The sequence below is a fragment of the Oncorhynchus kisutch genome, linkage group LG8, assembly GCF_002021735.2.
Source record: "Oncorhynchus kisutch isolate 150728-3 linkage group LG8, Okis_V2, whole genome shotgun sequence".
NCBI lineage: Eukaryota > Metazoa > Chordata > Actinopteri > Salmoniformes > Salmonidae > Oncorhynchus > Oncorhynchus kisutch.
The window spans coordinates 25,022,275-25,047,953 of NC_034181.2; the positions used below are offsets into that span (position 1 = coordinate 25,022,275).

General features: G+C 46.2%; 1 protein-coding gene across 1 annotated transcript in view; it reads left to right on the forward strand.

The window, feature by feature from the left end:
- The window catches only part of LOC109896022 (single-stranded DNA-binding protein 2), a 121,818-nt gene that overhangs the window by 44,351 nt on the left and 51,788 nt on the right, over nucleotides 1-25,679 (forward strand). The window contains exons 2-4 of the mRNA XM_020490211.2: nucleotides 4,652-4,724; nucleotides 17,128-17,189; nucleotides 17,596-17,680. Coding sequence (XP_020345800.1) covers nucleotides 4,652-4,724; nucleotides 17,128-17,189; nucleotides 17,596-17,680 — 220 coding nt within the window. The remainder of the gene's footprint in view (nucleotides 1-4,651; nucleotides 4,725-17,127; nucleotides 17,190-17,595; nucleotides 17,681-25,679) is intronic.

The window sequence follows — 25,679 nt, forward strand, 5'->3', positions numbered from 1 at the left end:
TTGTACAGACTGACACAGAGAGTGATATTGTACGGACAGACACAGCGAGAGTGATATTGTACAGACTGACACGAGAGTGATATTGTACAGACAGACACAGCGAGAGTGATATTGTACAGACTGACACAGAGAGAGTGATATTGTACAGACAGACACAGCGAGAGTGATATTGTACAGACTGACACAGAGAGTGATATTGTACAGACAGACACAGCGAGAGTGATATTGTACAGACTGACACAGAGAGTGATATTGTACAGACTGATAGGAGAGTGATATTGTACAGACTGATTGGAGAGTGATATTGTACAGACTGATAGGAGAGTGATATTGTACAGACAGACACAGCGAGAGTGATATTGTACAGACTGATAGGAGAGTGATATTGTACAGACAGACACACAGAGAGGGATATTGTACAGACAGACACAGAGAGTGATATTGTACAGACAGACACAGAGAGTGATATTGTACAGACAGACACAGCGAGAGTGATATTGTACAGACAGACACAGCGAGAGTGATATTGTACAGACTGACACAGAGAGTGTATTGTACAGACAGACACAGCGAGAGTGATATTGTACAGACTGACACAGAGAGTGATATTGTACAGACAGACACAGCGAGAGTGATATTGTACAGACTGACACAGAGAGTGATATTGTACAGACAGACACAGAGAAAGTGATATTGTACAGACAGACACAGCGAGAGTGATATTGTACAGACAGACACAGAGAGAGTGATATTGTACAGACAGACACAGCGAGAGTGATATTGTACAGACAGACACAGCGAGAGTGATATTGTACAGACTGACACAGAGAGTGATATTGTACAGACAGACACAGAGAGTGATATTGTACAGACAGACACAGAGAGAGTGATATTGTACAGACTGACACAGAGAGTGATATTGTTCAGACAGACACAGAGAGTGATATTGTACAGACAGACACAGCGAGAGTGATATTGTACAGACAGACACAGAGAGAGTGATATTGTACAGACTGACACAGAGACAGTGATACTGTACAGACAGACACAGCGAGAGTGATATTGTACAGACTGACACAGAGAGTGATATTGTACAGACTGACACAGAGAGAGTGATATTGTACAGACTGACACAGAGAGAGTGATATTGTACAGACTGACACAGAGAGTGATATTGTACAGACAGACACAGAGAGAGTGATATTGTACAGACAGACACAGAGAGAGTGATATTGTACAGACTGACACAGAGACAGTGATACTGTACAGACAGACACAGCGAGAGTGATATTGTACAGACAGACACAGAGAGAGTGATATTGTACAGACTGACACAGAGAGAGTGATATTGTACAGACAGACAGAGAGAGAGTGATATTGTACAGACAGACACAGAGAGAGTGATATTGTACAGACAGACACAGAGACAGTGATATTGTACAGACAGACACAGAGAGAGTGATATTGTACAGACAGACACAGAGAGTGATATTGTACAGACAGACACAGAGACAGTGATATTGTACAGACAGACACAGAGAGAGTGATATTGTACAGACAGACACAGAGACAGTGATATTGTACAGACAGACACAGAGAGAGTGATATTGTACAGACAGACACAGAGAGTGATATTGTACAGACAGACACAGAGACAGTGATATTGTACAGACAGACACAGAGAGAGTGATATTGTACAGACAGACACAGAGAGAGTGATATTGTACAGACAGACACAGAGAGAGTGATATTGTACAGACAGACACAGCGAGAGTGATATTGTACAGTCAGACACAGAGAGAGTGATATTGTAAAGACAGACACAGAGAGAGTGATATTGTACAGACAGACACAGAGAGTGATATTGTACAGACAGACAGAGAGAGTGATATTGTACAGACAGACAGAGAGAGTGATATTGTACAGACAGACAGAGAGAGAGTGATATTGTACAGACAGACACAGAGAGAGTGATATTGTACAGACAGACAGAGAGAGTGATATTGTACAGACAGACAGAGAGAGTGATATTGTACAGACAGACACAGAGAGAGTGATATTGTACAGACAGACAGAGAGAGTGATATTGTACAGACAGACAGAGAGAGTGATATTGTACAGACAGACAGAGAGAGTGATATTGTACAGACAGACAGAGAGAGAGTGATATTGTACAGACAGACACAGAGAGAGTGATATTGTACAGACAGACAGAGAGAGTGATATTGTACAGTCAGACACAGAGAGAGTGATATTGTACAGACAGACAGAGAGAGTGATATTGTACAGTCAGACACAGAGAGAGTGATATTGTACAGTCAGACACAGAGAGAGTGATATTGTACAGACAGACACAGAGAGAGTGATATTGTACAGACAGACAGAGAGAGTGATATTGTACAGTCAGACACAGAGAGAGTGATATTGTACAGACAGACAGAGAGAGAGTGATATTGTACAGACAGACACAGCGAGAGGGAGAGTGATACTGTACAGACAGACAGAGAGAGTGATATTGTACAGTCAGACACAGAGAGAGTGATATTGTACAGTCAGACACAGAGAGAGTGATATTGTACAGACAGACACAGAGAGAGTGATATTGTACAGACAGACAGAGAGAGTGATATTGTACAGTCAGACACAGAGAGAGTGATATTGTACAGACAGATACAGAGAGAGTGATATTGTACAGACAGACACAGAGAGTGATACTGTACAGTCAGATACAGAGAGAGGGAGAGTGATACTGTACAGACAGATACAGACAGAGAGAGAGTGATATTGTACAGACAGACAGAGAGAGGGAGAGTGATACTGTACAGACAGATACAGACAGAGAGAGAGTGATACTGTACAGACAGAGAGAGAGTGATATTGTACAGACAGATACAGAGAGAGTGATACTGTACAGTCAGATACAGAGAGAGGGAGAGTCAGTCCCAAAATGAAGAGGGAGGAAACGCAGCTCTAAGAACATGGACCGGCGTGGAAGGTGTCAAGAGTTTTGTCAAGCCGCTCATTTTTTCCGTTAACCTTGTCCTTGTGAAATGCTCCGTCTTCTCTGTGGTTAAACACCACACCCCCACCCACCCGCAGCCACTGTGTTACATCCCTTCATTACACACAAGAAAAACAAGAGAGATGGAGAGTCGGAGAGAGACCGAGGTAAAGAGAGAGAGAGCGAGGGAAAGAGGGAGAGAGAGAGTCAGGTGCGTGGAGCCTGGAGAGGTGTGCAGTCCATCATCTTCAGACAGGTAGACGAGTGGCGTCTGGAGGTTTATTTTTATCTCAGTCTGAGACTTAAGTCTGGAATGAGGAGCGGCTACGCTGCATGGCTGGGTCCGCTGAGGGGCCTCTGGGAACAGACAAAGGATGTGAGAGAATGGCATCCTATGACCATTATAGTGCACTACTTTTAACCAGGGCCTACAGGGCTCTGGTCAAAAGTAGTGCATTATTAAGGAAATGGGGTGCCATTTGGGATGTAGACAGACAGTGACCTGCTGCTCTTTCAAACTATCCTACCGTCACCACCTGTCTTTAGTTTCAATAAAAGTACATATTTTGCCTACTGGTTCTTGCTGTGTAGTTTTGGCCACATCAAAGAAAAATGCAACCATTTGCATAATCATCCTAAAATCTCATAAGAAATTGTGTTTTTTCTTACAGTAGGTTATAATATACTATTATATTCGGTTATGTCATGTAGAATACTATCATTGTGTTCTTGCAGACATTGATTCAAATTTGATCTAACTTTATTAAGGAGCACCATTAACCACAGTAGCCTGTTCTTTGAGCAGCCGAAACAGTGGAGCAGAGACTGCACATCCTGCACATGCGCAGAAACTTTGGACCTTTAGTTGTCGGGAAGAGGATGTCGGATCCGCAGCCACTCTGATTAGTTCATACTCTGGAGTGTTTTGGTGATTTAAAGTTCTGTTTGACTGCAGTACACTTCCAACACACATTAATTGCACCCACCTGGTGTCTCAGGTCTAAATCAGTTCCTGATTAGAGAGGAGCAATGACAAAACGCAGTGGAACTGGCTTCGAGGTCCAGAGTTGAGTTTGAGGGCCCTATGTACTAGTTATAATGTGCCAGAGCAAAGCATTGACATATTGCAGACCCATCCATGTAACCTTTTGTTTGGGTGATGTTTGCATTATTGATGCTTGACAGTGATGCTACCCTCTTATCTACCTGGCCTACATCAGGGCCATTCCATGTACTAATGTAATGTCCATTACACTTTGTAACATGACATGTATTTGAGAGGACAGTAGACAATGTCTTGGACATCGTTGTTTAATGTTGTTAAGATTTTCCAGCGTAAGAAAAAGTCTGTTTTTTGGGTGGTATAGAGTGTCTGGGGTAAAACAGAGGCATTTACAGTGTGTTCCCTCGATGCCAACTCATCCCAGCATGCTGTTTGTTCTTCTACTGGCAGGCTGTTTTCAACTTTAACATATATAGAAGCCTTCTCATTGGCTGTGTCTCATATGACCCAAAGCTGTCATAGTTGAAATTGGACAGGAGAGGTCAAATTGTAGCATCCAGGCAATCACGTAGCTTAGTGAGGCTACACTACTCTAGTCCAGTGATCATCCTACTAACATGATGTCGTCTCTGTGTTTCTCTGTGCAGGTTAGCTCTCTATGTGTATGAGTACCTGCTGCACGTAGGGGCACAGAAGTCAGCACAGACCTTCCTCTCAGAGGTAAGTGTGTGTATGTGTGTGTCCCAGAACAGGGCTGATTCTCCCTCCTATGCAGCTTCCTGTAAGGCAGGGCAGTGTGTGTGTAGTTAATTTAATTAGTGTGGAGCACAGTGCTGAGCTGGCAGAGCATGCAGGGCGGCAGGTGGTTCAGCATTTAGCCTCCATTTACTGAGATCAGCACAGAGAGTTACGATACACCACCTTGCTGACAGCTTACACTGGCACCTCTCTCTCTCTCTCTCTCTCTCTCTCTCTCTCTGTTAATGTAAAGAGGTTTGGAAGTTGAAGCCAGTATACTTCTCTAAATCACTGTAAATTAAAATGCAAAAGAAAGAAAGAAAAGGGATAGAGGATGCAGATGTATCAGCTGGCTCCACTCTCCCACTTCCTCACTCCTCACATGCACACACACTCTTTCCTCTCTGGCATCCATGTCATATCACTCTGTCTGTCTTCCGGAGATGGGGGAGAGAAAAGGAGAGGGTTTGAGTGTGGGAACTGAGAGCATTAGTTGAGACAGGGATGTATATAAACACAGCCGTCCCTCCTTCCCCCACTACCATAGTTCCTACTGAAGGAGAGGAACATGGTTGTAAAGACAGGTTATCTACACAGAGCTGTGTTTACCACACACATCTGTTGACACCTCCAGGCTGAGACGTTAACTAGTTCCCGAGTGGAACCCTATTCCCTATTTAGTGCACTCATTTTGACCAGTGAATAGTGTGCTATTTGGCATGCAATCCCTGAGACCCAACCCAACCTCAGGGCCAAATCCAAACCGCTTCTCCTGCTGTGTTCACGGTTGATAAAACATTGACTTTGATGAACTCTGATTAGGCTGCAGTCATGAAAACCTTCTAATGCCGAGTGATATCACTCCCAGAGCCAGCCTAAACAATACCCTGACAGTTGCCACATTGTGTACAGTTTCCTCAGACAGCCACTCTCCACCGTCGCTCAGTCACATGGTTTAACAGTGTGTGTGTGTGTGTGTGTGTGTGTCAGAGGAGGCTGGTGGGAGGAGCTATTGGAGGACAGGCTCATTGTAATGGCTGGAATGGAATGAAGTCAAAAATGTGGTTTCCATATGTTTGATGTGTTTGATACCGTTCCATTTATTTCATTCCAACCATTACAATGAGCCGGTCCTCCTATAGCTCCTCTCACAAGTCTCCTCTGGTGTGTGTGTTGTGCATGTGTGAGTGACCATAAATCAGGTTTAGCCCAGAGGATGATGTCACTGCTTGCGTTGACCTTGTGTTATGCTTCTGTGTTAAGAACCTTGTGTTAAGTTCTGAAAAAAGCGAGAGAGACCGAGTGAAAGGAAACATAGTGATGGGGCAAACACAGGGGTGTAAGAGGGTTCACCTCTCAGGCTGGTGCATGTCCATATGGAACAGTCCCATGGACACACAACTAATAATGGGCTCTGTGCTCTGTAAGGTTTATAGTACACACATACACACACACACACCTCAATTATGCAATTACAGTGAGCTGCAAAAGTATTGTCTCTGTGCTCCAGCACTTTAAAATGATACAATGGGAGGGGATCACGTGACCCTTGAACCAACCTCGCACTCTGTCGAAGACATCCTTTCTGAGTTGAGATCCCAACGTACAGAACTAAACACTAAATTAGATGCCATTAATTCTCAGCTCAGTGTGAGGGGGCAAGGTGACAATCCTGGAAAACGCTTTGCCTGACATCAACAACAAGATAACCATAAACGCGGGGCACCTGGACGAGGCAGAGGGGCGAATCCTATCCATGGAAAACTTATTGACAGATGCCATGGAAACAATAGCATATGAGAAAAAGAAAATCGAGCATCTGGAAGAGAAAACAGAGGACCTGGAAAACAGGGGGCGAAGGAATAATTGTGTTCTATTCAATCTGGGTGAAAAAGAAGAGGGAAACATGCCACTGATCCGCTACCAGCAAGACAAACTTCCCGAGTGGCTCCACCTGTCCACCGACAGGCCCATAGAGAGAGCCCACCGAGCACTGAGGCCCCCACCAGCAGCCAGACAACCACCGCACCCAATCACCATACGTTTCCTGAGATTCACCGACAAGGAACGAGTCCTACAGGCGGTGAAAAACAACACCATCACAGTAGGAAACGCCAAACTCACTTTAGACCAGGGCCTGCCAGCTGGAATACGCCGAAAGCGCAGAGAGTTTGGCGAGGTGAAGAAATACTCAATTGACCGAGGCATCTTCAGGGGATTCAAATACCCAAACGAGCTCAGGATTCTTCACCAAGGAGCCTTGCGACACTTCAAAACTCCCGAAGAGGCAACACGTTTTTTTTAAAGACTATCCTGGTCAATGAGAAACGGACCAATGACTAAATGCGATTAATGCTATTACTAAAGGAGGTAAGACAACATATAGCCGATATCCAAAGACCCGCCCGCCCCGCTAAATGTCATTATAGCAATTTATATTTATTTTCATTTAGCTGAGGGATAGGCTCTATAGCCTAACCTAGGCCTACTAATGTTTCAGCCTACTTTTATTTTCCAGTTTTTTTGTTGCTATTATTACTTGGGGTTCCCTATGTCCCTTGGGGGAGGTATATGTAGGCTGGGCTATTGATTTTATTTTCTCCCTCTTTTAGTGTGGTCCGGACAGGGGCTACTGTGTCATTTACTCAATGCGGGGTGGAGAGGATGAGGCATTTCTTTGGTGGGGAGAGGGAGACGTTGTGCGTTGCTAACTGTTCCCAGTTTTTGTTTTTTTCAGAACACAGAATTGAGACTGAGCGGGGGGGTAATAGACCCAACTGGATGTGTCGAGTTGTTTGGGAACTCGGCTGGGGTGTTCAGAGATGATTATTTTATGTACACCATTTATTTTCCTTTTATGTGAACGCAGCTGTAACTATTATCCACCTTTACCCAGCGATGACTTGCACTAAAGTTTGATTACTGTTCGATGACGATGACTAGTACCTTAAATCTATTGACATGGAACTGCCATTTTTTTAAATATTTTTTTTAACCTTTATTTAACCAGGCAAGTCAGTTAAGAACAAATTCTTATTTTCAATGATGGCCTAGGAACAGTGGGTTAACTGCCTGTTCAAGGGCAGAACGACAGATTTTGTACCTTGTCAGCTCGGGGATTTGAACTTGCAACCTTTCGTTACTAGTCCAATGCTCTAACCACTAGGCTACACTGCCGCCATGGTCTAGGGCATGCAATAAAACTGAAAAATATACTATGTGCTCTAAAAAAGGAAAAAGACACACCTCTGTGATGCTGAACATGCCAAACTCCACAGAGCTTGGGTGGGACAGGTGTATTTCTCATCTTTCAAATCAAACAGTAGAGGCACAGCCATACTTATCCATAAGAATGTTCCATTCATAATTGACAAAAACATATCTGATCCGGAGGGGAGATTTATTTTGATAACTGGGTCACTATACGGTCAACCAATTACTATATTAAACATATACGCCCCTAACACAGATACTCCTGCCTTCATGTCAAAAATGATAACCCTGTTCAATGAGCATTGTGTTTCCTTTGGCGTTGTGGCCGGAGATTTTAATTGTACCCTTAACCCAACCCTAGACAAATCATCTCAAGTCCCCACCACAAATCCTAGATCTGCAAAGATGTTGAACTCTCTTACTAAAGAGATGGGACTGATAGATATCTGGAGAGAGACTAATAGCTCATCTATTGACTATACAAACTACTCTAACGTCCATAACACCTACTCCCGTATAGATTACATTTTTATCCCAAAGAGTTTCATAAATTCAGCCACATGTACAATCGGACCCATAGCACTTTCAGATCACGCCTTTGTCCACCTCCGCTTTGACCTCTGCAAAAACATACCGAGGTCAAAGAGCTGGAAATTCAACACCTCCATGCTATCAAACGAAGCGTTCCATACATTGGTAACTACATGGATAGACAACTACACACAAGACAACAAAGATTCTCCTGTTTCTCCGGCCACAATGTGGGACGCTGCTAAAGCCACACTAAGAGGTCATTAATTGCATATGCTTCCTCTAAGAAAAAAGCAATGGAAGCACACAGGCTAGATCTTGAGAAGGAGCTGGAATGCTGTGAAAAAGTACATTAACAATCCCCAGACAGCACCTCCTGGAGTCACCTTAAAGCAGCCAAAGCTAAACTGAATTTGGACTATACTCGGGAGATAAAAAAAATATGTTTTCTTTACTAAACAGAAATACCATGAGTATAGCAATAGGCCCAGTAGATTGCTTGCTTACCAATTAAAAAAGGAGCAGTCAGAGCGTACAATCATGGCTATCCGAACAGCAGAGGACGAGGTCACGTATGACCCAAAAAATATCAATTTAACTTTTCATGATTTTTACTGTAAACTATATACCTCTGAGAAAAAACACACGGAGGCAGAACTCCACTCTTTCCTAGAGGGAATCTCGCTACCTAAACTATCAGAGACCGACCAAGAAGATCTCAACTCCCCCTTCACTCCTGAGGAGATCCTGGAGGCAATTACCTCCATGCCACCTAATAAGTCCCCAGGCCCAGATGGATTCCCCAGAGAGTTCTACAAAGCTTTTTGGCCCCAGCTCCGCCCTATCTTCATGCCAATGCTGGAGGATTTTAGCAACAACTGAGTTCTCCCAGACTCAATGCACACAGCTCGCATTACAGTGTTGCTCAAAAAGGACACTGTAATGTCCTGCTTGACCTTCCGGCCCATAAGCTTGTTGGATTTCGACTATAAAATAATTACCAAATTGCTCGCCAAAAGACTAAACACTCTTCTTCCCAAAATAATAAAAGCGGACCAAACTGGATTTATTAGAGACAGATACTCTTCTGATAACATTCGCCGTCTTTTTGATATTATTGATCAAGTAAACGCACAGAAGACCCCTGTCCTGCTGGCTTCACTGGTTATAATAAATCCCACTATGCTCTCAGACAAACCATCAAACAGGCAAAGCGTCAACACAGGACTAAGATTGAATCCTACTACACCGGCTCTGACACTCGTCAGGTGACTATTATGGGTTACAAAGGGATTCCTAACCGTGAGCTGCCCACTGACTTGAGCCTACCAGACGGGATAAATTACTTTATGCTTGCTTTGAGGCAAGCAACACTGAAGCATGCATGAGAGCACCAGCTGTTCTGGACAAATGTGTGATCATGCTCTCCGTAGCCGATATGAGCAAGACCTTTAAACAGGTCAACATTCCCAGACGGATTACCAGGACATGTACTCAGGACGTCTGTAATGCAAGTCTGTAATACCTGTTTCAAGCAGACCACCATTGTCCCTGTGCCCAAGAAAGCGAAGGTAACCTGCTTAAATGACTACCGCCCCGTAGCACTCACATCAGTAGACATGAAGTGCTTTGAAAGGCTGGTCATGGCGCATATCAACACCATCATCCATCATCCTGGAAACCCTAGACCCACCCTAGACCCATACTGCCCCAACAATTCCACAGATTACGCAATCTCAATCACACTCCACACTGCCCTTTCCCACCCGGACAAAAGGAACACCTATGTGAGAATGCTGTTCATTGACTACAGCTCAGCGTTCAACACCATAGTGCCACAAAGCTCATCACTAAGCTAAGTACCCTGGGAGTAAACACTTCCATCTGGAACTGGATCCTGGACTTCCTGACTGGCTGCCCCCAGGTGGTAAGAGTAGGCAACAATACACCTGCCACACTGATCCTCAACACGGCGGCCCCTCAGGGGTGCGTGCTTAGCCCTCTCCTGTACTCCCTGTTCACCAAGCACGACTCCAACACCATCATTAAGTTCGCTGATAACAAACCAGGCAAAATTAAACAGGCTTATTTTTTATAATGAATATGATTTCGGAGGGTAGAAATGATTACATATTAAAGCATTAGACCTCTCACTAAAGGCTTCAGTCATACAAAAGTTATACTTAAATCCAAACTGGTTCTCTCACAAATGAATAACAATGTCTCACCCCATGCTCAATAATGGCCTTTTTCCCTTTATTCAGATTACAACCACACACTTTCAGTTATTTGAATTACGAAATAATCTCCCAAATATTGATTGTTTAAAAAAAAGCTACAATTTCGATTTGGTTACAATTTCAATTTAATCCACCTGAAAAAACAGAACAAATAATACAACAAATATTGTGGTTAAACTCAAATATACTAATAGATCAAAAACGTTTTTTTTTTATTTAAAGAAATGTATAATCTTTGTCAATTATATCATAAATTGGACTGGTGGAGTAATGTCACACATGCAGCAAAGAAAAATATATGGAAATGTCTACCCAAAATTACAACCAACTAATTGTGGATTTACCACAAAAATGGAAGAGGAAAGTCCAAGAGGGAAAAAGTACAGTTTGCTCTCCCTCTCCTCATATTCTGGTTAGAGCCAGTTTGCTCTGTTCGTGGCCTCCCTCTCCTCCTATTCTGGTTAGAGCCAGTTTGCTCTGTTCGGGGCCTCCCTCTCCTCCTATTCTGGTTAGAGCCAGTTTGCACTGTTCTGGGCCTCCCTCTCCTCCTATTCTGGTTAGAGCCAGTTTGCTCTGTTCTGTGAAGGGAGTAGTACAAAGCGTTGTATCTTGCATGGAATTGCCTTAATTTCTCAGAACAAGAATACTGACAAATTCCAGAAGAAAGTTATTTGTTTCTGGCCATTTTGAGCCTGTAATCGAACCCACAAATGCTGATGCTCCAGATACTCAACTAGTCTAAAGAAGGACAGTTTTATTGCTTCTTTAACAGCACAACAGTTTTCAGCTGTGCTAACATAATAGCAAAAGGGCTTTCTAATGATCAATTAGCCTTTTTTTAGCTAAACTTGGATTAGCTAACACAACGGGCCTTTGGAACACAGGAGTGATGGTTGCTGATAATGGGCCTCTGTTACCCTATGTAGATATTCCATACAAAATCAGCCGTTTCCAGCTACAATAGTCATTTACAACATTAACAATGTCTACACTCTATCTGATCAATTTGATGTTATTTTAATAGACAACAAATGTGCTCTTCTTTCAAAAACAAGGACATTTCTAAGTGACCCAAACTTTTGAACGGTAGTGTATGTATATTGTTAGTGTCTAATTATTATTATTATTAGAGTAAGAATTCGACGGACACTGTGAAAGCTTAAAACACGTTTATTCTTCCAGAAGGATCGAACAGCTGAACTGACAAAAATATCTTTACAATAGTGGTGGTGTATATGTACCCCACTTTGGATGGAGTCTCCTCCTCCTCGCTAAACATTGTATCTTCATTGCTAGGCAGGAAACTTAGTGATACGGGCAATAATCTATTCCTTCTCCCTTAACATGATCTGACCTGACCTCGACCCCCTTCATCACTAATCCATGACTCTCTCCCCTTATCAATGCCTACCACATATGATCGTTTTCCCTACACTCAGTACATTCCAAGCATTCCACACCATATACCTTCCTCCTACAGATAACCATTAACTTCTGGTGTAGCCCCTCTAAACTATAGTACTCAATATCTCAATAGAATACCTGATCATTAACCCTATTTCAAGTTTAGGAGTTAGAACCCAGAATCCATCAATATGTACAGTTGAAGTCGGAAGTTTACATACACTTAGGTTGGAGTCATTAAAACTCGTTTTTCAACCACTCCCCAAATTTTTTGTTAACAAACTATAGTTTTGGCAAACTATGTGCATGACACAAGTAATGACACAAGTAATTTTATGTGCATGACACAAGTAATTTTTCCAACAATTGTTTACAGACAGATTATTTTACTTCATTTGAGTCAATTGGAGGTGTACCTGTGGATGTATTTCAAGGCCTACCTTCAAACTCAGTGCCTCTTTGCTTGACAAATCAAAATAAATCAGCCAAGACCTCAGAAGAAAAATCTGTCTGGTTCAAGTCTGGTTCATCCTTGGGAGCAATTTCCAAACACCTGAAGGTACCACATTCACCACATTCATCTGTACAAACAAGTATAAACACCATGGAAACATGCAGGCGTCACACCGCTCAGGAAGGAGACGCGTTCTGTCTCCTAGAAATGAACGTACTTTGGTACGAAAAGTGCAAATCAATCCCAGAACAACAGCAAAGGACCTTGTGAAGGTGCTGGAGGAAACGAGTACAAAAGTATCTATATCCACAGTAAAACGAGTCCTATATCGACATAACCTGAAAGGCCGCTCAGCCAGGAAGAGCCATTGCTCCAAAACCTCCATAAAAAAAGCCAGACTACGGTTTGCAACTGCACATGGGGACAAAGATCGTACTTTTTGGAGAAATGTCCTCTGGTCTGATGACACAAAAATAGAACTGTTTGGCCATAATGACCATCATTATGTTTGGAGGAAAAGGGGGGGCTAACAAGCCGAAGAACACCATCCCAACCGTGAAGCACGACGGTGGCAGCATCATGTTGTGGGAGTGCTTTGCTGCAGGAGGGTCTGGTGCTCTTCACAAAATAGATGACATCATAAGGTAGGAAAATTATGTGGATATATTGAAGCAACATCTCAAGACATCAGGCAGGAAGTTAAAGCTTGGTCACAAATGAGTCTTCCAAATGTACAATGACCCCAAGCATACTTCCAAAGTTGTGACAAAATGGCTTAATGGCAACAGAGTCAAGGTATATGAGTGGCCATCACAAAGCCCTGACCTCAATCCTATAGAAAATTTGTGGGCGGAACTGAAAAAGTGTGTGCGAGCAAGGAGGCCTACAAACCTGACTCAGTTACAACCACCAGTCAGGAGGAATGGGCCAAAAGTCCCCCAACTTATTGTGGGAAGCTTGTGGAAGAATACCCGACACATTTTACCCAAGTTAAACAATTTAAAAGCAATGCTACCAAATACTAATTGGGAATGGGAATGTGATGAAATAAATAAAAGCTGAAATAAATAATTCTCTCTACTATTATTCTGGCATTTCACATTCTTAAAATAAAGTGGTGATCCTAACTGACCTAAGACATGGAATTTTTACGAGGATGAAATGTCAGGAATTGTGAAAAACTGAGTTTAAATGTATTTGGCTAAGGTGTATGTTAATTTCTGACTTCAACTGTATATATATTTGAAAAAAATATATATAAGGGGGATTGGAAGTGATGCAGACAATTACATTGATGGACACTACAATCTATCTGCAATATTAAAGCTGATCTACCCCCTTTACGTTTAAAAAAAATGTTTGGTGACGACACAACGGTGGTAGGCCTGATCACCAACAACGTTGAGACAGCCTTTAGGGAGGACGTCAGAGACCTGGCAGTGTGGTGCCATGATAACAGCCTTTCCCTCAACGTGAGCAAGTCAAACGAGATTATCGTGGACTACAGGAAAAGGAGGGCTGAACACACCCCCATTCACATTGATGGGGCTGTAGGGGAGCACGTCGAGAGTTTCAAGATCCTTAGTGTCCACATCACCAACAAACTATCATTGTCCAAACACACCAAGCCAGTTATGAAGAGGGCACGACAATGCCTTATCCCCCTCAGGAGACTGAACATTTTTGGCATGGGTTCCCAGATCCTCAAAGTTATACAGCTGCACCATTGAGAGCATCCTGACCAGTTGCATCACCGCCCGGTATGGCAACTGCTCGGCATCCGACCGAAAGGTGCTACAGAGGATAGTGAGTACGGCTCAGTACATAACAGGGGCCAAGCTTCCTGCCATCCAGCACCTATATACTAGGCGGTGTCAGAGGAAAGCCCAACAAATTGTCAAAGACTCCAGTCACACAAGTCATGGACTGTTTTCTCTGCTACCGCACAGCAAGCTTTACCAGAGCTCCAAGTCTAGGTTCAAAAGGCTCCTTAACAGCTTCTACCCCCCAAGCCATAAGACTGCTGAACAATTAATCAAATGGCCACCCAGACAGTTTGCATTGACACCACTCCCTCTCTAACTTTAAGAATCGAACTTCAGAGCAGCTTACCAATCACTGTACCTGTACAGAGCCCATCTGTAAATAGCACACCCAACTACCTCATCCCTATATTGTTTTTTGTTTTTTTTGCTCTTTTGCACCCCAGTATCTCTACTTGCACATCATCATCTGCACATCTATCACTCCAGTGTTAATGCTAAATTGTAATTATTTCGCCTCTATGGCCTATTTATTGCCTTACCTCCCTACTCTTACTACATTTGCACACACTGTACATTTACTTTTTCTATTGTGTTATTGACTGTATGTTTGTTTATCCCATGTGTAACTCTGTGTTGTTTTTGTCGCACTGCTTTGCTTTATCTTTGTCAAGTCCTGGTCTGTTTCACCTGTCCTTGTGATTGTCTCCACCCCCTCCAGGTGTCGCTTATTTTCCCCAGTGTATTTATCCTTGTGTTTCCTGTCTCTCTGTGCCAGTTCGTCTTGTATGTTCAAGTCAACCAGCGTGTTATTTCCCGTGCTCCTACGTTTCTATTCTCTTTTACTAGTCCTCCTGGTTTTGACCTTTGTCTGTTTTTCTGGACTCCATTCCCTCCTGCCTGACCATTCTGCCTGCCCTGACCTCGAGCCTGCCTGCCATTCTGCCTGCCCTGACCTTGAGCCTGCCTGACCATTCTGCCTGCCCTGACCTCGAGCCTGCCTGCCATTCTGCCTGCCCTGACCTTGAGCCTGCCTGCCATTCTGCCTTCCCTGACCTCGAGCCTGCCTTACCATTCTGCCTACCCTGACCTCGAGCCTGCCTGACCATTCTGCCTGCCCTGACCTCGAGCCTGCCTGACCATTCTTCCTGCCCTGACCTCGAGCCTGCCTGCCATTCTGCCTGCCCTGACCTCAAGCCTGCCTGACCATTCTGCCTGCCCTGACCTCGAGCCTGCCTGCCATTCTGCCTGCCCTGACCTCGAGCCTGCCTGCCATTCTGCCTGCCCTGACCTCGAGCCTGCCTGCCATTCTGCCTGCCCTGACCTCGAGCCTGCCTGCCATTCTGCCTGCCCTGCCCTGACCTCGAGCCTGCCTGCCATTCTGCCTGCCCTGACCTCGAGCCTGCCTGACCATTCTGCCTGCCCTGACCTCGAGCCTGCCTGCCATTCTGCCTGCCCTGACCTCGAGCCTGCCTGACCATTCTGCCTGCCCTGACCTCGAGCCTGCCTGCCATTCTGCCTGCCCTGACCTCGAGCCTGCCTGACCATTCTGCCTGCCCTGACCTCAAGCCTGCCTGACCATTCTGCCTGCCCTGACCTCGAGCCTGCCTGCCATTCTGCCTGCCCTGACCTCGAGCCTGCCTGCCACTCTGTAACTCTGTAACTGGTTTTGACCTTTTGCCTGTCCACGACCATTCTCTTGCCTACCCTTTTTGGATTGTTAATAAGCATCTTGGTCTCTAACCATCTGCCTCCTGTGTCTGCATCTGGGTCTTGCCTTGTGCCATTATAATCTTGGCCAGGTCACAGTTGTAAATGGCCTTCCTAAACTGGCCTACTTGGTTAAATAAAGGTGAAATAAAAAATAATTTTTTTTTATTGTGTTACTTAAAATTAGTATTTTTTTACTTTAGTTTATTTAGTAAATATTTTCTTAACTAAATATTTGTTAAACTGCGTTGTTGGTTAAGGGTGTCAGTAAGCGTTTCACGGTAAGGTCTACACCTGTTGTATTCGGCGCATGGACAAATATAATTTGATTTGATAAATCCCCTCAAATGCTAACCTCCCCTGTTATTGTAATGGTGAAAGGTTAGCATGTCTTGGAGGTATGATATTTGTGCGTCATCATTATTAACAATTCATTCAGGATTATCCATAATATTAGTAGCATCCACATTAATGTAGAAGTTTTTAGAAACATTCTATTCTTATTTACAATTAAAGTGACTCCAAAATGACACAATACATTATTTTCCCAAATAATCTGAAACACAAAATAAAATAATCTGAAACACAACCAAAACAAATAGCAAATGTAGAGTCACAAGCTTGATGTAATCATTGGGTTCTAGGAATATGGGACCAAATACTAAACTGTTGACTACTTTGATACACATATAAGTGAATTTGTCCCAATACTTTTGGTACCATGAAATGAAGGGACTATGTACAGAAAGTGCTATAATTTCTAAATGGTTCACCCGATGTGGATGAAAATACCCTCTAATAAAAGATGACAGTCTGCACTTTAACCTCAAGGTCATTGTATCATTTCAAGTCCAAAGTGTTGGAGCACAGAGCCAAAACAACAAAATGTGTCACTCTCCCAATACTTTTGGAGCTCACTGTATATAATGATGTGTATTTGCAATTCCACATACTCTCAAAATACTTGTAGACTTTAGTTTCATGTCATGAATATTACAGTACAATGGAGTCTACACCTATACTTTATACACCTTATCTGAAACCTCTCTGTCTTTCTGTCTCTCTGGTAGATCCGATGGGAGAAGAACATCACATTAGGAGAGCCCCCAGGATTCCTCCACTCTTGGTGGTGGTGAGTACAGTACTACGTCTTCCACTCCATTCCCTCACACTCTCATTTATCTTCATCCTCCTCTCTATTACAACTTGTTGTAAATGACTTGTTGTAAATGACAATGACCTATCAATCGACTTAGCTGGGCCTTAAAATGAATTCAGTTTTCCTTTTTAGATGTTAATGAGAGGGAAGGGAAAGGTGGGGTGCCTAGTCAGTCTGATTCAGAGAGGTTTCGGGGGGGTCTGCCTTGTCAGACAGGGGGACCTTGTCCATCCTACTCCTACTCTCAGATCCTCTGTAAATACGGGTCCTGGTAACATTCTGGAAAAATCAGGATGATAACATTAATAATGATAATGTTGTTTTTGTGTGTTTTTTGCACTTCTGTGTATATAACCTCCCCGCCCTCCCTGTGCTACAGTGTGTTCTGGGACCTGTACTGCGCGGCCCCGGAAAGGAGAGAGACATGTGAACATTCTAGTGAGGCCAAGGCCTTCCATGACTATGTAAGTCACCATCAACATTACCTCACCCCGTCCACAATCACAAGCACTGCTGCCCCACACTGGTGCCTACTGCTGCCCCACACTGGTGCCTACTACTACCCCACACTGGTGCCTACTGCTGCCCCACACTGGTGCCTACTGCTGCCCCACACTGGTGCCTGCTGCTGCCCCACACTGGTGCCTACTACTACCCCACACTGGTGCCTACTGCTGCCCCACACTGGTACCTACTGCTGCCCCAAACTGATGTTTACTGCTGCCCCACACTGGTGCCTACTACTACCCCACACTGGTGCCTACTTCTGCCCCACACTGGTGCCTACTGCTGCCCCACACTGGTGCCTACTGCTGCCCCACACTGATGTTTACTGCTGCCCCACACTGGTGCCTACTACTACCCCACACTGGTGCCTACTTCTGCCCCACACTGGTGCCTACTGCTGCCCCACACTGGTGCCTACTGCTGCCCCACACTGATGTTTACTGCTGCCCCACACTGGTGCCTACTACTACCCCACACCGGTACCTACTACTACCCCACACTGGTGCCTACTGCTGCCCCACACTGGTGCCTACTGCTGCCCCACACTGGTGCCTACTACTGCCCCACACGGGTGCCTACTGCTGCCCCACACTGGTGCCTACTACTACCCCACACCGGTGCCTACTACTACCCCACACTGGTGCCTACTGCTGCCCCACACGGGTGCCTACTGCTGCCCCACACTGGTGCCTACTGCTGCCCCACACTGGTGCCTACTGCTGCCCCACACTGGTGCCTACTGCTGCCCCAAACAGGTGCCTACTACTGCCCCACACAGGTGCCTACTCCTGCCCCACACTGGTGCCTACTGCTGCCCCACACTGATGTTTACTGCTGCCCCACACTGGTGCCTACTACTACCCCACACCGGTGCCTACTACTACCCCACACTGGTGCCTACTGCTTCCCCACACTGGTGCCTACTGCTGCCCCACACTGGTGCCTACTACTGCCCCACACGGGTGCCTACTGCTGCCACACACTGGTGCCTACTACTACCCCACACCGGTGCCTACTACTACCCCACACTGGTGCCTACTGCTGCCCCACATGGGTGCCTACTGCTGCCCCACACTGGTGCCTACTGCTGCCCCCACACTGGTGCCTACTGCTGCCCCACACGGGTGCCTACTGCTGCCCCACACTGGTGCCTACTGCTGCCCCAAACAGGTGCCTACTACTGCCCCACACAGGTGCCTACTCCTGCCCCACACTGATGTTTACTGCTGCCCCACACTGGTGCCTACTACTACCACACACTGGTGCCTACTTCTGCCCCACACGGGTGCCTACTGCTGCCCCAAACAGGTGCCTACTACTACCCCACACTGGTGCCTACTGCTGCCCCACACTGGTGCCTACTACTACCCCACACTGGTGCCTACTGCTGCACCACACTGGTGCCTACTGCTACCCCACACTGGTGCCTACTACTACCCCACACTGGTGTCTACTGCTGCCCCACACCGGTGCCTACTGCTGCCCCAAACAGGTGCCTACTACTACCCCACACTGGTGCCTACTGCTGCCCCAAACTGGTGCCTACTACTACCCCACACTGGTGCCTACTGCTGCCCCAAACTGGTGCCTACTACTACCCCACACTGGTGCCTACTGCTGCCCCAAACTGGTGCCTACTACTACCCCACACTGGTGCCAACCAGTTCTGCCAGTGTTTTTAAATAGATATACAATGGATAGAAGTTGAGCGGCTGGATGTAGGCTAACTTGTGAAGATGAACTTGATGGAAATACTGTGATGATATGTTCTGTGTTGACTATTTTGATGTGGTGTGTTCAGTAAGTATCTGTTTACTATGTGATGTGATGTGTTCAGGTAAGTGCTGTTCAGTAACAGTAACGGGGAAAGTCATGTAAGCATATTCAGAGCCTGAGCTCTGTCTCTCTCTCCCTCTCTCTCCCTCTCTCTGTCTCTCTCTCTGTCTCTATCTCTCTCTGTCTCTCTCTGTCTCTCTGTCTCTCTCTCTGTCTCTCTGTCTCTCTCTCCCTCTCTCTCCCTCTCTCTGTCTCTCTCTCTGTCTCTATCTCTCTCTGTCTCTCTCTCTGTCTCTCTGTCTCTCTCTCCCTCTCTCTCCCTCTCTCTGTCTCTCTCTCTGTCTCTCTGTCTCTCTCTCCCTCTCTCTCCCTCTCTCTGTCTCTCTCTCTGTCTCTATCTCTCTCTGTCTCTCTCTGTCTCTCTGTCTCTCTCTCTGTCTCTCTGTCTCTCTCTCTCTCTGTCTCTCTCTCTGTCTCTCTCTCTCTCTCTCTCTGTCTCTCTCTGTCTCTCTCTCTCTCTGTCTCTCTCTCTCTCTGTCTCTCTCTCTCTCTCTCTGTCTCTCTCTGTCTCTCTCTGTCTCTCTCTCTCTCTGTCTCTCTCTCTGTCTCTCTCTCTGTCTCTCTCTCTCTCTCTGTCTCTCTCTCTCTCTCTCTCTCTCTCTCTCTCTCTCTCTCTCTCTCTCTCTCTCTCTCTCTCTCTGTCTCTCTCTCTCTCTCTCTCTCTCTCTCTCTCTCTCTCTGTCTCTCTCTGTCTCTCTCTCTCTCTCTCTGTCTCTCTCTGTCTCTCTCTCTCTCTCTCTCTCTCTCTCTGTCTCTCTCTGTCTCTCTCTCTCTCTCTCTCTCTGTCTCTCTCTCTGTCTCTCTGTCTCTCTCTGTCTCTCTCTCTGTCTCTCTCTCTCTCTGTCTCTCTCTCTCTCTCTCTCTGTCTCTCTCTGTCTCTCTCTCTCTGTCTCTCTCACTCCAGAGCGAATGGAGTCGGAGGGGTCTCCTGCTTTTTGATGTTGTTGTTCTCTCTCTGTAGCCAGACTGACTCATCAGATTTTGTGTGGCGTGGCTTATTGAGACGCATTGTTGGGAGTGCACAGGTTGTAGCTTTCTGCTTACCCCAGCAGGGTTCTCTTCTCTCTCTGTCTCTCTCACCCCCCAAATACCCCCTCTCACTTTGGGTTTAGCAACTGCAGAGGGGGGAGAGAATGGTAGTTGGAGGTGGGGGAACGGTGCACAAGGTGTGAGGTGGAGTGTGTAGAAGAGAGATGTGTGTGCTTGCATGCGTGTGCATGTGTGTGTGAGGTGCAGTGCGGGTGAAGTCAGATGATGCTGCTGATGCTGGTGATGATGATGTGTGTGATGAATAGGCTCCTGGGGAATGAGGCAGCAGCGCTATGATGATGTCATCCTGGCTCTGGGGAAAGGAGCTGGAGGGCGGCCCAACCTCTGAGCCCTGAGACAGAGAGGGGCCTGGGGTGGGGAGTGAGGAATGGAAAGGGAGGGGGAGAGAGAACGAGGTGGGAGTCAGAGAGTGGGGGATGGAACTGGAAAGAGAAGGGGGGAAGGGGGGAAGGAGTAGGAGAGAGGAGGATGGAAAGGGAGAGAGGGAGAGAGAGAATGTGAGAAAGAAAGAAAGAGAAAGAGAGAGAAGGAAGGAAGGAAGGAAGGAAGGAAGGAAGGAAGGAAGGAAGGAAGGAAGGAAGGAAGGAAGGAAGGAAGGAAGGAGAGGTGGAGCTGGACAGAGGCAGCGTGAATCCGAGGCGCAGAGAAAGGAAGGAATGGAAGGAGTCTCACCTTGCTTAGTCCCTGTTCATCCTGCCTCTTCTAAATCGTACTGGTAACAACCCCACTCACAGTTTGACGACTCATACTGAATGTAATTCCACTGCTCTATCTATCAATACATACATTCAGTCTGAGACTGCCATCGTATAAGGCCTTTCTGCTGACGTCAAAGTGAGAGGTGTTGTACAAAACAAGTCATCAGCGATTGGATCGTCTCTAACCAATCAGTATCAAAGCCAATTACTATTTCCAAAACACCACTTTACCCACGTGTGTTCAGTCTCTGGCCCAACCCATCGTTTTCTGGAGCCAATCAGACCGGTTTGAATGTGTTTGCATTCGAGAAGTGGTCGGGGAGGAGATCAAATCCAGACACATCGTGGAGAAGAAACATTAGTGGGCGTGGCGTTTGGCCTGAGCGATGTGGATGGGTGTCTGCGTGCCTGTGTGTGTGTATTTGCATGTGAGTTTGCATGCATGTGCGCGTGTGTGTGGTTGCGTGCGTGTGGTTGTGTGCGTGCGTGTGGTTGCGTGCGTGCGTGTGGTTGCGTGCGTGCGCGTGGTTGTGTGTGTGTATTTGCATGTGAGTTTGCATGCATGTGCGCGTGTGTGTGGTTGCGTGCGTGCGTTGTGGTTGCGTGCGTGCGTGTGGTTGTGTGCGTGCGTGTGGTTGCGTGCGTGCGTGTGGTTGTGTGCGTGTGTGTGGTTGCGTGCGTGCGGTTGTGTGCGTGCGTGTGGTTGTGTGCGTGCGTGTGGTTGTGTGCGTGCGTGTGGTTGCGTGCGTGCGTGTGGTTGTGTGCGTGCGTGTGGTTGTGTGCGTGCGCGTGGTTGTGTGCGTGCGTGTGGTTGTGTGCGTGTGTGTGGGGTTGTGTGCGTGCGTGTGGTTGTGTGCGTGCGTGTGGTTGTGTGCGTGCGTGTGGTTGTGTGCGTGCGTGTGGTTGCGTGCGTGCGTGTGGTTGCGTGCGTGCGTGTGGTTGTGTGCGTGCGTGTGGTTGTGTGCGTGTGTGTGGTTGTGTGCGTGCGTGTGGTTGTGTGCGTGCGTGCGTGTGGTTGTGTGCGTGCGTGTGGTTGTGTGCGTGTGTGTGTGGTTGCGTGCGTGCGTGTGGTTGTGTGCGTGCGTGTGGTTGCGTGCGTGCGCGTGGTTGTGTGCGTGCGTGTGGTTGTGTGCGTGCGTGTGGTTGTGTGCGTGCGTGTGGTTGTGTGCGTGTGTGTGTTTGTGTGTGTGCGTGTGCGGGGTTGCGTGCGTGCGTGTGGTTGTGTGCGTGCGTGTGGTTGTGGTTGCGTGGTGCGCGTGGTTGTGTGCGTGCGTGTGGTTGTGTGCGTGTGTGTGGTTGTGTGCGTGCGCGTGGTTGTGTGCGTGCGTGTGGTTGTGTGCGTGCGTGTGGTTGTGTGCGTGCGTGTGGTTGCGTGCGTGCGTGTGGTTGTGTGCGTGCGTGTGGTTGCGTGCGTGCGTGTGGTTGCGTGCGTGCGTGTGGTTGTGTGCGTGCGTGTGTGGTTGCGTGCGTGCGTGGTGTGGTTGCGTGCGTGTGTGGTTGTGTGGTGCGTGTGTGGTTGTGTGCGTGCGTGTGGTTGCGTGCGTGCGTGTGGTTGCGTGCGTGCGGTTGTGTGCGTGCGTGTGGTTGCGTGCGTGCGTGTGGTTGTGTGCGTGCGTGTGGTTGTGTGCGTGCGTGTGGTTGTGTGCGTGCGTGTGGTTGCGTGCGTGCGTGTGGTTGTGTGCGTGCGTGTGGTTGTGTGCGTGTGTGTGGTTGTGTGCGTGTGTGTGGTTGTGTGCGTGCGTGTGGTTGTGTGCGTGCGTGTGGTTGTGTGCGTGTGTGTGGTTGCGTGCGTGCGTGTGGTTGTGTGCGTGTGGTTGTGTGCGTGCGTGTGGTTGTGTGCGTGCGTGTGGTTGCGTGCGTGCGTGTGGTTGTGTGCGTGCGTGTGGTTGTGTGCGTGTGTGTGGTTGTGTGCGTGTGTGTGGTTGTGTGCGTGCGTGTGGTTGTGTGCGTGTGTGTGTGGTTGCGTGCGTGCGTGTGGTTGTGTGCGTGCGCGTGCGATTGTGTGTGCACGTTTATGTATAAACATTATGTGTCTGACTTGAGCCAGTATTCCAGGAACACCAGGGGAAAGTGAGGGATGAAAAGAGTGATGAATGAAGTGAAGAGTCCTGCTGTATTGATTTCCATCTTCAGCCTGGGCTTTTCAGCCAGGGAAACAGCGTTTACAGTTCTGCTAAGTGCTTTTTCAATTGCTTTCTCCATGCTAAATGAGCAAATTCCATTTGAGGAGGGAAGTGGAATCATCAAAACAAGCTATGTTTACATTATTTTCTCTTGCAAATTGACCAATTAGAAACTAAGTCACATAATATTATTTTCTGTCTAAGACTTCGATCCATGGAGGTCAATGAGATTGTTCCTGACGCTGTTATGAGAGGTTGGAAGGTAGCAAAGAAGAGGGATGGCTCTCATGTGGGAACGTCTTCACAAGGCACCACTCATCTAGCTGATTTATATACATTTCTTATCATGTTAATCCCCCTACCTTTTTGAGACAACGGTCTGTTCTTGTTCTGCCTTCTTGATATCACACTCTCTCATTTATTTGTGATCACGTGGAGTTGAACACAAACACGAGCAAATTAATCAGGATGGAAAGAGTCATGCCAGCATGAAATTACTTGTAAGACCTATGAAAGCAACTCAAGCATGTTAACAAATCTAATATAAAAAACCAGACATTTAAACACTCTGGTTTCTTATTAAAGAATTCCACATTTTACAAAGGGGGTGTGCATGTGGTAGTCTATGGTAGTGAGGATGTACACTGAGTGTACAAAACATTAGGAACACCTGCTCTTTCCATGACATAGACTGACCAGGTGAATCCAGGTGAAAGCTATGATCCCTTATTGATGTCACTTGTTAAATCCACTTCAATCAGTGTAGATGAAGGGGAGGAGACAGGTTAAAGAAGGATTTTTAAGCCTTGAGACAATTGAGACATGGATTGTGTATGTGTGCCATTCAGAGGGTGAATGGGGCAAGACAAAAGATTTAAGTGCCTTTAAACAGGGTATGGTAGTAGGTGCCAGGCACCGGTTTGTGTCAGGAACTACAACGCTGCTTGCTTTTTCACTCTCAACAGTTTCCCACAACTGTGGGAAGCATTGGAGTCAACATGGGCCAGCCTCCCTGTGGAACGCTTTCGACACCTTGTAGAGTCCATGCCCCGGCAAATTGAAGCTGTTCTGAGGGCAACAGGGGAGGTGCAACTCAATATTAGGAAGGTGTTCCTAATGTTTGGTATACTTAATGTCTGTGTACAGTATACAGCGTTCCGTAGCTGTTTGTTGCTAAAATGTTGTGTAATTGTGACCCTAACTGTATGTATAAATGTGTTGCTCTATTTGTGTGTGTGTGTGTGTGTGTGTGTGTGTGTGTGTGTGTGTGTGTGTGTGTGTGTGTGTGTGTGTGTGTGTGTGTGTGTGTGTGTGTGTGTGTGTGTGTGTGTGTGTGTGTGTGTGTGTGTGTGTGTGTGTGTGTGCGTGCGTGCGTCTGAATGGGGTGTTTATCCACCATAAAAGGCTGTTTCTCAGCCAGACAAGAACAAGTGCCAATCAGGCTGCAAGGCGAGGTTATGCGCTGCGGTGCAGTGGGGAGCCTGCCTGTGGTATCACTGAGAGAGGGGAGGATGTCAGCTCTGACACTATGCTCTTAGGGGGAGAGCAGATCAAGCACAAGGCTAGCTCCTCAGACGAACCGATCTCTCTGGAAGTACAAGATCTCACACATACAGTTGAAGTCGGAAGTTTACATACACCTTAACCAAATACATTTAAAATCAGTTTTTCACAATTCCTGACATTTAAAGTACAAATTCCCTGCCTTCGGTCAGTTAGGATCACCACTTGATTTTAAGAATGTGAAATGTCAGAATAATAGTAGAGAGAATGATTTATTTCAGCTTGTATTTCTTTCATCACATTCCCAGTGGGTCAGAAGTTTACATACAATCAAATAGTATTTGGTAGAATTGCCTTTATATTGTTTAACTTGGGTCAAACTTTCCTTGTAGGCTTCCACAAGCTTCCCATAATAAGTTGGGTGAATTGTGGCCCATTCCTCCTGACAGAGCTGGTGTACTGTAACTGAGTCAGGTTTGTAGGCCTCCTTGCTCGCACATGCTTTTTCAGTTCTGCCCACCAATTGTCTATAGGATTGAGGGCTTTGTGATGGCCACTCCAATACCTTGACTTTGTTGTCCTTCAGCCATTTTGCCACAACTTTGGAAGTATGCTTGGGGTCATTGTCCATTTGGAAGACCCATTTGCAACCAACCTTTAACTTCCTGACTGAGATGTTGCTTCAATATATCCACATAATTTTCCTACCTCATGATGCCATCTATTTTGTGAAGTGCACCAGTCCT